The sequence below is a fragment of the Sceloporus undulatus genome, chromosome 6, assembly GCF_019175285.1.
Source record: "Sceloporus undulatus isolate JIND9_A2432 ecotype Alabama chromosome 6, SceUnd_v1.1, whole genome shotgun sequence".
Classification (NCBI taxonomy): domain Eukaryota; kingdom Metazoa; phylum Chordata; class Lepidosauria; order Squamata; family Phrynosomatidae; genus Sceloporus; species Sceloporus undulatus.
The window spans coordinates 85,333,286-85,344,635 of NC_056527.1; the positions used below are offsets into that span (position 1 = coordinate 85,333,286).

The window sequence follows — 11,350 nt, forward strand, 5'->3', positions numbered from 1 at the left end:
TCAAAACAAAACTCTGCACTTTCCTTTTTAAAATAAGGAGCGCATGAAGCATATACTTTTAGAAGCACCAACTAAACAAAGATACCCCCTTGAATCTTGTTTTAAAACGGAAAGAGTTGCTGGCATGCCACAAATCTGCTAAAATTCAGTGGCAGAGGAGTTTATCAGACAAGGGAAATTGGAAGTATAATCCAATGGCAATCCGAATGCAATCATGGGGTTTCACATTATTGCGTGATAGACTACCACATGCAAATTTGGGCAATGGGATGTCAGTCCAAATGCAATCATAAGGTTTCACGTTATTGCGTGATAGACTACCACATGCAAATTCGGGCAATAGCATGCTATTTTCAGGCAATGGGAAGTCAGTTCTAATGCAATTTGAATTCACGTAAATTCTCTGAACTAGCGAATTCACGTGAATGCGTTCTGGCCCCACTTTCTTTTCATTCGAAATTAAGAGAAATGTCCAGAGTAGAAAAATTAGAGACACAGTGGCAAAACAGCTGAGGGTATGTTTGTGAGCGGACTTCAGGGAAATACTGTACTATTGTACTGGTTTGGGCTATTAATACTGATTGCATTTAAAATGAGGAAAACTCTACAACTTATTAAGTGGAAAGATGATTGATAACATTTTGCAAATAGTATAAAACATAACAAAATGATGGTGTTCATATTCAAATAAACATGTTCGTGATAGCCACTTGTTGTCCTGGTCGTGAGAATTATTACATTTAGCAGCTCAGATGTGAAGGCATTATTCAAAACTTGTGCACATAGACTCAAGAGTATGCACCACAGAATGCAGCAAAACCTATTTCTGAGTCAACATGCATATGGTGTTAGCCTTATGCACACAGGACAAGCCTTGCTCACAGATGTATCATCAAATAGTTCTCCTTTTTAAAAGGATTAAAAACATCCATGGAGGATACAGTTTATATCAGTACCTATTGGACATAATATATAAATGCAAGTTCCACTTCTTGAAGTGGTATGCTTTGGAATTGCTGTGAACAAAAAAAAATCAGGAAAAAAAGATCACCATCTTCTTAAGGATATCACGTTTGGCGGCTGGTGAAAATAAATTGCCAAGCTTTGGTTTCACCCAGCAAAGCAGTCTTTGTTTTCTGATTGTGTGCTACTTCTTTATTGGAAAGAAGAATCCGTAGGAGCTGATAAGGGAAAGGTCAGAACTGGAGGAAGTTACTTTTGGGTGAACTACAACTTCTGGATAATTATCCGTGGATAATGGAGCACACCAGGGAATTCTAAAAGAAAATCTGCATGTGCTTTATTGATTACAGCCAAGCCTTTGACTGCATAGAGCATGGAAAACTATGGAATATTCTGAAGGAAATGAGAGTGCCACTACATTTGATAGTTGTAATGCGTAAGCTGTACTCAAGACAAGAGACTGTCATCAGAACTGACTACAGAGAAACAGAATGGTTCCCAATCGGCAAAGGGATTAGGCAAGGCAACATACTATCACCCTATTTATTCAAACTGTATACAGAAAATATAGTACAAAAAGCATGCTTAGATTCAGAGACAGGAGTGAAGATCGGAGGAGGGAACATCAACATTAAGATATGAAACCAACACAATATTATTAACAGAGAACAGCAATTACTGTACCTGGAACAGTTATTGAGGTTAAAGAAAGTGTCACAGTGGGCTTAATGCTGAATATTAAGTAAACAAAAATAATGACCATGGAAGTTCTACAAGAATTCATACTGGACAGCAAGAAAATTGAATTAGTCAGAGTCTCCATATCTTGGATCAAGTATTGAACAGAATGGAGACTGCAGTCAAGAAAGTGGAAGAAGACTAGGACTGGGAAGAGCAGCTATGAAAGAACTGGACAAGATTCTAACGTGCAAAGATATAACTCTGAACACTAAAGTCAGGATCATCTAAGTCATAGTATTCCTGAGCACATGTATGGATGTGAGAGCTGGACAGTGATGAAAGCCAATAGAAAGAAAATCAATTCATTTGAGATATGGTGCTGGAGAAGAGTGAACAGCCAAGAAGATAAATAAATGGGTTCTAGAAAAGATCAAGCCCAAACTCTCCCAAGATAACCAAATTGAAGCTGTAGTACTTTATCCATATCATGAGAAGGCATGAATCATTAGAAAAGACATTGATGCTAGCAAAGTTAGAAGGCAGGAGAAAGAGAGGAAGAATCCCATTTTGGGAGAAAGGCAGGATATAAATCTTATAAATAGAATTTAAAAGACCATATACCAGATGGATGGACTCAGTCAGTGAGGCAGTGGACCAGAACCTGTGGGACATGAGCAGAGAGACTGAAAATAAATAGTCTTGAAAATGGTTCATCTGTGTGTCACCATGAGTCAAGGTTGACTCAAAGGGCAGTTAACAACAACAAAAAGCTTCTCCCAGTGGCCTTTCTACCTGGTGTATTCAGTCGTAGTCCAAAAAGTAACTTTCTCCATAGTTTTTTGTGGGTTTTTTGGGCTATGCAGCCATGTTCTAGAAGAGTTTATTCCTGATGTTTCGGTGTGCTGGTGAAACGTCAGGAATAAACTCTCCTTGAACATGGCCACATAGCCTGAAAAAACCCACAAAAAACTGTGGATGACGGCCATGAAAGCCTTCGACTTCACATAACTTTCCCGGCTTTCAGAGCAGGATGTAAAATAGAAAGATATTCCTCTACTCACAGACATTTGAAGGGATGTAACTGGTGGATTTTTCAACATCACTATTGTACCAATTGATTATCCCTGTGACTGGATATTTTAGGAAGAAGGTGCTATTTTATTAAATAATAGATACTGTATTGTTCTTGTTAGCCCAGCGATAGAGAGAAAATCCATGCATAGATACCTTCAGGCTCAATCTCACCCACCCCTTTTAATTCTGTAATGAGAATTCTTGGCCTGCTTCCATGTACTACATCCCTGGACCAAGTACACAAACGTGTCATCAAGGGTGGTATAGAAGGTTTCTTTCATCACTCAAAGCCATCGCCACCGCCGTCATCACCGTTCTGCCTGCCTGACTCTCTTGCATGCATCTCTTCATTTTTATTCCAGATGAGTGAGTAAAAATTTCATCACAAACATTGGAAGGCACCACTTCATTAATCACTCTCTGTTGTCAATACCACTCCCTATGGGGATAGAGTTTAAGGGTCCAGATAATGATTCCCTTGTCTGCAGGCTTTGCTTGCTAGACCGATGCACCTGTCTGGACAACTAAATAGCTTTGCTGAGAAATACGATCGTCTTCAAACCTCAGTCTCTCTCTCCCTTCTTCCTGACAGCCAGCCTCGGATAAGATAATCTTCCAGAGCCACAGGGCTAAGAGAACAATGCTTGTATTATAGATTGTGGTTGTGCTCAAACACACATTTTTATATTAGTCTTTCTCCACCCCCAGCCCCTTTTTGCTCCTTGCTCTAATCTTTTTCCACATTACATAGTGCAGCCATTTTGTTTGAAATTATTGTGGATTTTAAAATCTCTCCTAAGAACAAAGACCAAGAAAACAAAATAAAACCGAGAACTGGAGAAAATGCAGTTTTGGGTGTAAATTCTACCCTGTTTGTGGCAGGATTTTCTAAACTGAATTGCCTCATTATTTAAGACCTGGTTTTTCCTCTTATTTCCCCCTGCTCTTAAGTTATGAGAAAGCCGTGGAGGTATTGAATGTCCATGCTTTCTTTTCCAGCATTTAATAAATGTGCATTCTTCATCACCATGGGTTTTCATATTATTATGTGGTTCTTCAGGGTTTTGTTGTTGGTTCATCAATTAGAAGTGCAATAATAGTGTCTGACGAGCTCCTATAAAAGACAGTTTGCCCAACCATCATCTATTTCTCCTGCAATGCATGTGACTTGGAGTGTTCTAGGTTAGATTTTTATTACATATTGGTCAATAGAATATCTTGGCAAGTCTGAGCAGCACCCTAAGGAAACTATTAGAAACATTTCCCCACAATATGTGTGGAAGCTAGTGCTTGGAGCAAGCAGCAAAGATGATCTTAAGTCACTGGGGAGGCGTTTACTGTAGAAAATGCATCTGGAGACCAAGAGGTAAGATTAGTTGGGATGCTATATGCCTGTTAGACATACAATTCAGATTGAAGAAGGAAGTGATGTCCTCAGGAAAATATCAGTTCAGGTAAGGGGGAAACAGATTAGGCAGAACAAAAACCATAGCTATAGAGATGTGAAGAGATCTGTTGGAAAGGAAACAAAGAAGCTGAGGGGAATCCAGTTGTCTTTTTGTAAACTTTTTTTTTCTGGAAATGAAATTGAAAAATAAAAATTAAATTATGAGCTGTTTTAGAATGATGAACAAAATGTTTAAGCTGAGGTGTTCATAAATTATTTATAAAAATTATTTATAAAATTATTTATAAGAACTATGTAACTTATAAATTTTTTATGTACAGTATCTGATCATTGCAATTCCTGATCTTAGTTTTCTTTTCTTATAAGAAGAAAAGTTATATTAAAGGGAATGAGTGAATGATGTCTGCTATGAAGAAGAGACAAAATAACATCCTCTATTCTGTTTCATCTGTTTTTGTCCTTTTTTTTCTTACTCCTAATAAACTTAAAATTAAAGCGGTTCCTTTTAGATCAGGACCTTGTGGCTCCTTTTGTAATTTGTAATTACTCCCTGAATAAAGTGTACTTTTATATACCAAACACAATAGCTTTATGCCAAACAAAATTGTGGTCCTGAAGAAACAAAGTGACTTTCAATCTGTAAAGCATGGTACTCCAACATTTTTCTATTTTTCAAAAAATGTCCATTTGTTCCCCCCAAAACCTTGATCCCTCATTTCTCCCAGCTTCTAAATTTGCAGAAATGTTCCATCTATACTTATAGATGGAACATTTTTGTCCATCTATGTCTACCTCTACAACTATTGCCTCCTGTAGACACACAGGCCTAAATCCAGTTGCTAGTCCCAACATGAATAAATCTATTGAATGAATAGTATTTCCATAAATGTCAGCTTATCATTCTGCAATTAATTTTGGGGTTTTCCTGTAGCTGGAATTTGCAGTTGAATTTATATCCTAGTCCTTTATGTGAGAATGGCTGCAGTCTGGTTCCAGTACAGCATCCTCTGCAATGTCCAGGGATTTTGTGGGCATATATACACATGTGAAACTGTTTGAAATCCATGGTTTTAGTATCCTGAATTTCTGAAGCACCACCTAATGAAGTCTGCCTCCTTTCCAGATGGATCCAGTTCAGAAAGCAGTGATCAACCATACCTTTGGTGTTCCCAACCCACTCAAGAAGAAACAGTTCATCTCTTGTAATATTTGTCACCTAAGATTCAACTCTGCGGTAAGCCATTGCTATGCAGGGATGGGAGTAGGGCAGACAGATGGGTGGGCAAATGCAAAGAAAACAAATGTCTATTGCAAGACTGGAAAACTGCAGCCTTGAGGCTGCATGCACCGCCACAATACCTCACCAACTCTTCCAGACCACTTTTTTCTGAGTAAAAAAAAAGGTCAATTGCATCTCATAGGGCCATTTTACACTACCCAATTATAGCATTATGGTTCCATTTTAACTGCTATGGTTCCATCCTGGCTATACCAGTTGGATCCTGGGATATGAAGTTTATGGAGGAGTACTTAGTATTCTCAGCCAGAGAGGGTGCTGATGCCTCTATAAATCCCAGGATTCCATTGATGGTAGCTATGGCAACTAAAGTGGGATCATAGTGCTATACCTGTGTCATGTAAAAGGACACCTAGAAACTTTCAGAAGCAGAATTCACTTCCTAAGTACTGTAGGTTGCGCCATCCCTTTGAATTATTTGTCATTCTCTGAAAATGCTGGGGATTTTTTTTAATGATTTTAAAAGTACAGTGGGCCCTTGGTATCCATTAAAGTTTGGTTCCAGGACCCATTCCCCCATGTATGCTCACGTCTTATTAAATATAAAGCCATAGTGAAATGGTGTCCCTTATGTAAAATGGCAAAATCAAGGTTTGCTTTCTGAATGTATATTCTTTTGGAATATTTTCAAGCCATAGATGGTTGAATCCATGGATATGGAGATGCAACTGCAAGATAACAAATAAAAGGAACAGAAAAGAATGAGGTGAGGAAAAAACTAAAACAAAAATGGTGGAAAGGAAAACCATAGGATATAAACAAGGACTAAGCATATGTATTGATATAAGCAGACCATATTTCTAATACATTGAAGCTGGTGCTAATAAAATACATGCTCATGTATACCTAAATCAAAAAGATCTTCAGATCATGGAATGTTAGCTTGGGGAAGTATATCTTTCCTATTTAAGTATGTCTTCTTGCAACAATAAAAGTACGGTACTCAGGATCCAACAACTTTGGCCTCACTTAAATTCAGTGTCACAAGAATCTAATTTAAAAGATCAAATGCTTCAACAAATGTCAAAGATTTTTCTAATACAAAATTAATATGCTGCCACACTTTTAGACAGAAAGGAACAATAATTGAATACACCTACGTTCCTTGTCACTTGAGAGAATTATCTGGATTATTTCATCAACATGTTAAGTAAACCAGATGGTTTCTTTCTTAAAAGGCTTAATGGTATTTTATACATATAAAACATCTCTTTATTTTGGACCAAACATAGTTTTAAGTCTAAAAAGATAATGGATATCAAAACTAGGGCAGTTTTCTATTATTTCCCTAGGCCTACTGTAGTTGCCCACTTCTGGTCTAGAAGAGGGGGAAGGAGAAAGTTTCTAGATAGAGGTGGGTAGCCTGCAACCCTTAGTTATCAAAAGGCCTCTGAAAGACATTGGCTCAGACCACTAGCAAAAACAGTCTCACTTGGTCTCTCCCAGCAGCTTGTTGTCTTGAGTAGCAAAATACACACAGAGAGAAGAAAGGGGGGGGGGGTTATACAAAAGGGAAAGGCAGCATCACAAGGAGAGAAAATTCAAAGTACAGTTCTGGCTTCATCTACCACTCTCTTTAACCTCACCTACCATTGAGATGTGGGCCCTAAAACTTTGTTTGTATTGTTGTTGTTTGCTTTGACTTATGCTATGAATGAGAGGCCTCCAACATCAATAGCCGACCCATGTCTTGCAAGCTCAGGGCCTTGGCTTCCATGCTTAAATAAATCCATCTGTAATGCCTTCCTACTACCTTCAACTTTCCCCAGCATTATCACTTTTTCTCATGGCAGGGGGTTGGATTGGATGCTCCTTCTGGTTTATGATATGTCCCTAAAAGCTTATTCCCAAGTCAATATCTCCATCAACAGGGGTGAAAATTGTCCACCCTGATCCCTGCTGGTGGAAGGGTGGGGAGATGAAAAAGCATTGCAAATAGGATATTAGTGTTTCATTAGGAGACCAGTATCTCAATAAAAAAATTCCATTCATATTGGCACAATCCCCCCCCCCAACACATTACAAAATCAACACTTGTTAAAATAGTCATAAGTTGACAAAGATCAGCAATGGGGTCAGTACCTTGGATATTTTCTGTAAACATCAGACTAGGTTGTTGTTGTGTGCCTTCAAGTTGTTTCAAATTTATGGCAACCCTAAGGTGAACCTATCATGGAGTTTCCTTGGGCAGAATTTGTTTAGAGGTGGTTTGCCTTTTCCTTCCTCTAAGGCTGAGAGAGTGTGAGTTGCCCAAGGTCTCCCAGTCTTTCCATGTTCATGTGGGGATTTGAACCCTGTCCCAGGTCCCTCAGAGTCCTAAACCAACACTCAAATCATTATACCACACTGGTATCCAGAGTGAATTTACCACCCCACTGTAGTGAAAGCCATCAGCCATCAGAGTGTGTGGGATTGCCTGCTGTGGCATCTGTTGTCCCCTCTACAACATACATTTTTGGCTTTCAGAAAAGATTGAGAGGGAGGGAATGCGGTTGATGTTCATGAAGCTGCAAAGAGAAGCAAGGAAGGGCTGTTCTGTTCTGTTTACAAGTATTAATGTAAGTAGCCAGCTTTCAAGTATTAAAGGAACCAAGCCTTTCTGTTTCATATTATTAACCCATCTCCATTCACTCTGTGTGTCATCATCATTACTTGGTTTTGGCCAGTGAAAGAAATTTCAAGGAGAGTCTAGATAAGGAAATACATTATACCAGTAAGTCAGAATAGGTGAAGTAATGCTGAAGTCTGGGGAACCTGCTTTGTTGCACTACAAGCGCCCAGATTTTGGGAGCTGTATTCCAAAGAAGTAACTTTTCCAAGTTCTAGTAGTAGCTGGTAGCTTCCATATTGATATAGTGGTAAATCTACTGCAGGTTGCAGTCTAAACCTTAAATAAGTAAGTAATAAAATTTATTCAGTCTTTGACTAGTATAAAAACAAAACCACACAAAACCAGCGTATCAGTATAACAGTAACAGGTTAAAATATAAACTGATAGTAGACTATACATATACAATATCCAAACAGATCTTTCTACATGGTAATAAAGTGACTTAAATAAGTATTAAAGTGGCTAAAATGTATCCCTCAAATAGGTCTAGCAACCTTCGTCACTCCTTTAAAGTTCAGACTAGAACCTAAAGCAGATCCAGTCTCCCAGTGACATGAGAGCCAAGAGATTCCACCACAAATTAACACTCTTTTGTCCCATGAAACCTTCTTTTTCAGACATACTCCCTGTCCTGAGTGGGAATGAATGGGTCTGATAGTCAATTTTTTAAAAAAAATGCTGATCTGGGTAAGTTTCTGTCAAAAACAAACAAAACACGATTCTCAACCATCTGCATTAGCTAAATTTAATCCATAGAAGCTGTTCCTAGTACAAGAACCTGCCTACCATGCTGTTCCTTATACTTGCCTACCATGTAGCTGCTAAAAGATGAGGAATGCGTCAGGTAAAAAAAGAGAGGGGTGACAATCCTAATTCAGCACCATAAAATATAGATAAATATTCAGGGGATTCATATCCAGGCTTTTAAAAACCCAGCACTTGAAGCTCTTATCCCAGATGAGCAAATTTCAATTCCCTTTCTCACACAAATAGGTCTTTCAGGTTCCTTCCACTGGAATAGTGAGCAAATGTTTGTATGTTTGTTTTATTAAGGGACAATTTGTTCATCCATCCCAAGGTTTTGTCCACAAAGGGAACTGCTTGTGCTGAGCAGCCAATCACCTATTACTTCTTCTGTATTTATTTTTTTGTCCTGGACATCACAGGACCTCAGCCTGACAATTGAGCTGGGTGACCTTCAGTGTGATGCTGTATGTTATGTGGTGGCCACTTAGCAAACCAATCTGTCTTTTCAGTTTTCTTTTTCTCCAACGTTTCTGCCTCCACCTCTCCTTTTTCTCTGCAAGCCTCCCATTTTGCTATGCACCCATATATTTCAATTCCTGGCATTGTTCATTGCCTGGCAAAAGGGAGATAAGACACACGCTGCCCCTGATTAAATGCAACCCATGGCTTGTTTCAAAAGGAGCTTTCGGGCACAAGAATATAAAAAATGGACAGCTTCCAAAAGGATATCTGCAACGGACAACTTCGTTGTACAAAATAAAATAATATAGCTAAATGTATTCACAGCAGGAGTGGAGAAGAAGGATGCAACTGTCAACTATTGTCACTTCCTGGGATGCATGGCTAACATGCAATGTACATTTGCAGGCAGATATGTGTGTGTGGATGTGTGTGTGTAGTTGTAGTGGTAGTGCACATTTTCCTTTATCCTTCCCTGTTATCCTTTCCGTGAGGAGGATGAATAAATGAAGTGCTTGTTAATGTCCCCTGCCTGTTTGATGCTGATAATTTTTTTAAAAAAAAGGAAGAGTACAAAAGATTACAGAGTGCCTCCCCACCACCATCACAAATATGCTTGTGTACTTAACAGTCAGAGACAATTCTCCCCATTGTCACCAGAATGAACGGCTCTGCGGCAAATTCATGGTAACTTAAATCCATTCTGAATTAAAATGAGTGTGTTAGGCAGAGGTTCATCTTAATTTGCATAATGTTTGGGGGAAAGCAATTCTCCGTCATGCACAAAATGGGACAGAAGGCATAAAGGCACTGCCCTCCCCCACCATCCATGTTCCAGCACTTTGTTTATCAGAGGAATTGGTTGTTCAGTTTCTGGGGGAAATTCCAAACCCTATATGTTATCCCCATGCTCTTTTAAAAAACAGGTTTAAGTGAAGGTGTAAATAGAGGGCTCCCTGGACTATCAGTCAGAAAAAGTCACTTCATGGTTTTTCTTTTATTTTCTCGTTCATGGATTTTTCATGGTTAAGAAAAAAGACAGATGCCTGAATCCTGTTGGTTAATTCCAAATAGAGTAGCTCCACAGTTGAATGGTGAGTCAACACATAGATAAATCCCATGGTTTCAACGGTGTCTCTAACAGTGGGATTTAGGTCCGAAGCAGCATTGGAAAAACAATAGGAAGGTTGCAGGTGGAAGGCTGCGTTGACTGAACTCCCTGTAAAATTTAGTGAATGAGCCAGGACGATAAAAGGATAACGCCCAAGATTAGATTGCTCCCAATTTTCTTTTGTAGACCATCAGGTTTTGTCCCATCTACCACTGGCCACTCCTGTCTCTGTGGCCTTTTTCAGTGGCAACAAGTCAAAACTGGAGTGGGATGAGGCTGCACATGAGAGATGTGGGTTGGTGGGTATGAATCCCTTCATTTGTGTGGTGTGTGCTCTCCAACATCTCAGAGGAACCAGGGTGGATGAATAGCAAGATAGCAGAGAACTATCTTCAACATCAGGGAAATCAACTGCTCTTCTATTTTGCCAGCTAGAAAGGTGGCAGGGAACTTCTGTGTTAATCTACTCCAGGTATTATTCTCAACTAGAAATAAGCTAGAAATGAGCAATTGGAAACCTGTCCCAAAAATAGGCCCATATCTTGGACATTTCCAAACTGAAACCTTGACAGTCATTGCTTCACTAGCATGGAAGTTACCAGGTAAGCCTAGGGCTCATTCACACTACAAAATAATCCGGTGTGGAAACTGGGTTATTTCTGGGTCGTTTATATTTTACATTATATACATTAAAGCCGCTCTGATAGCCTTGGCTGAAGAGCGGGGTATAAATAAATAAGGATGATGATGATGATGATGATGATGATGATGATGATGATGATGATGATGATGATGATGATTTACACAGAGTGCAGACGGTGCAGTTTGGGGGGGAGGCTGGCAAAAAATCACTTAACCTGGTACTTTTGAATCCGGGGCTTTACCAAGTCTTTTAGAAAGAACTGATCTTTTTTAAAGAGCCTCAAATGTCATTGCACTGTTGATTCCATTTGGAGCATTCAAGAAGGACAAGTAATGTGCAGAGGGGTGGAATATACA

At 39.1% G+C, this 11,350-nt stretch overlaps 1 protein-coding gene across 4 annotated transcripts in view; it reads left to right on the forward strand.

Annotated features, from left to right (window-relative positions):
* The window catches only part of ZNF385C (zinc finger protein 385C), a 201,177-nt gene that overhangs the window by 168,487 nt on the left and 21,340 nt on the right, over positions 1-11,350 (forward strand). For 3 of the 4 annotated variants that reach the window (XM_042476759.1, XM_042476761.1, XM_042476760.1), the window contains one exon: positions 5,250-5,360. The exons of the other annotated variant lie outside the window; for it this stretch is intronic. In XM_042476759.1, coding sequence (XP_042332693.1) covers positions 5,250-5,360 — 111 coding nt within the window. The remainder of the gene's footprint in view (positions 1-5,249; positions 5,361-11,350) is intronic. 4 annotated transcript variants of the gene reach the window in all.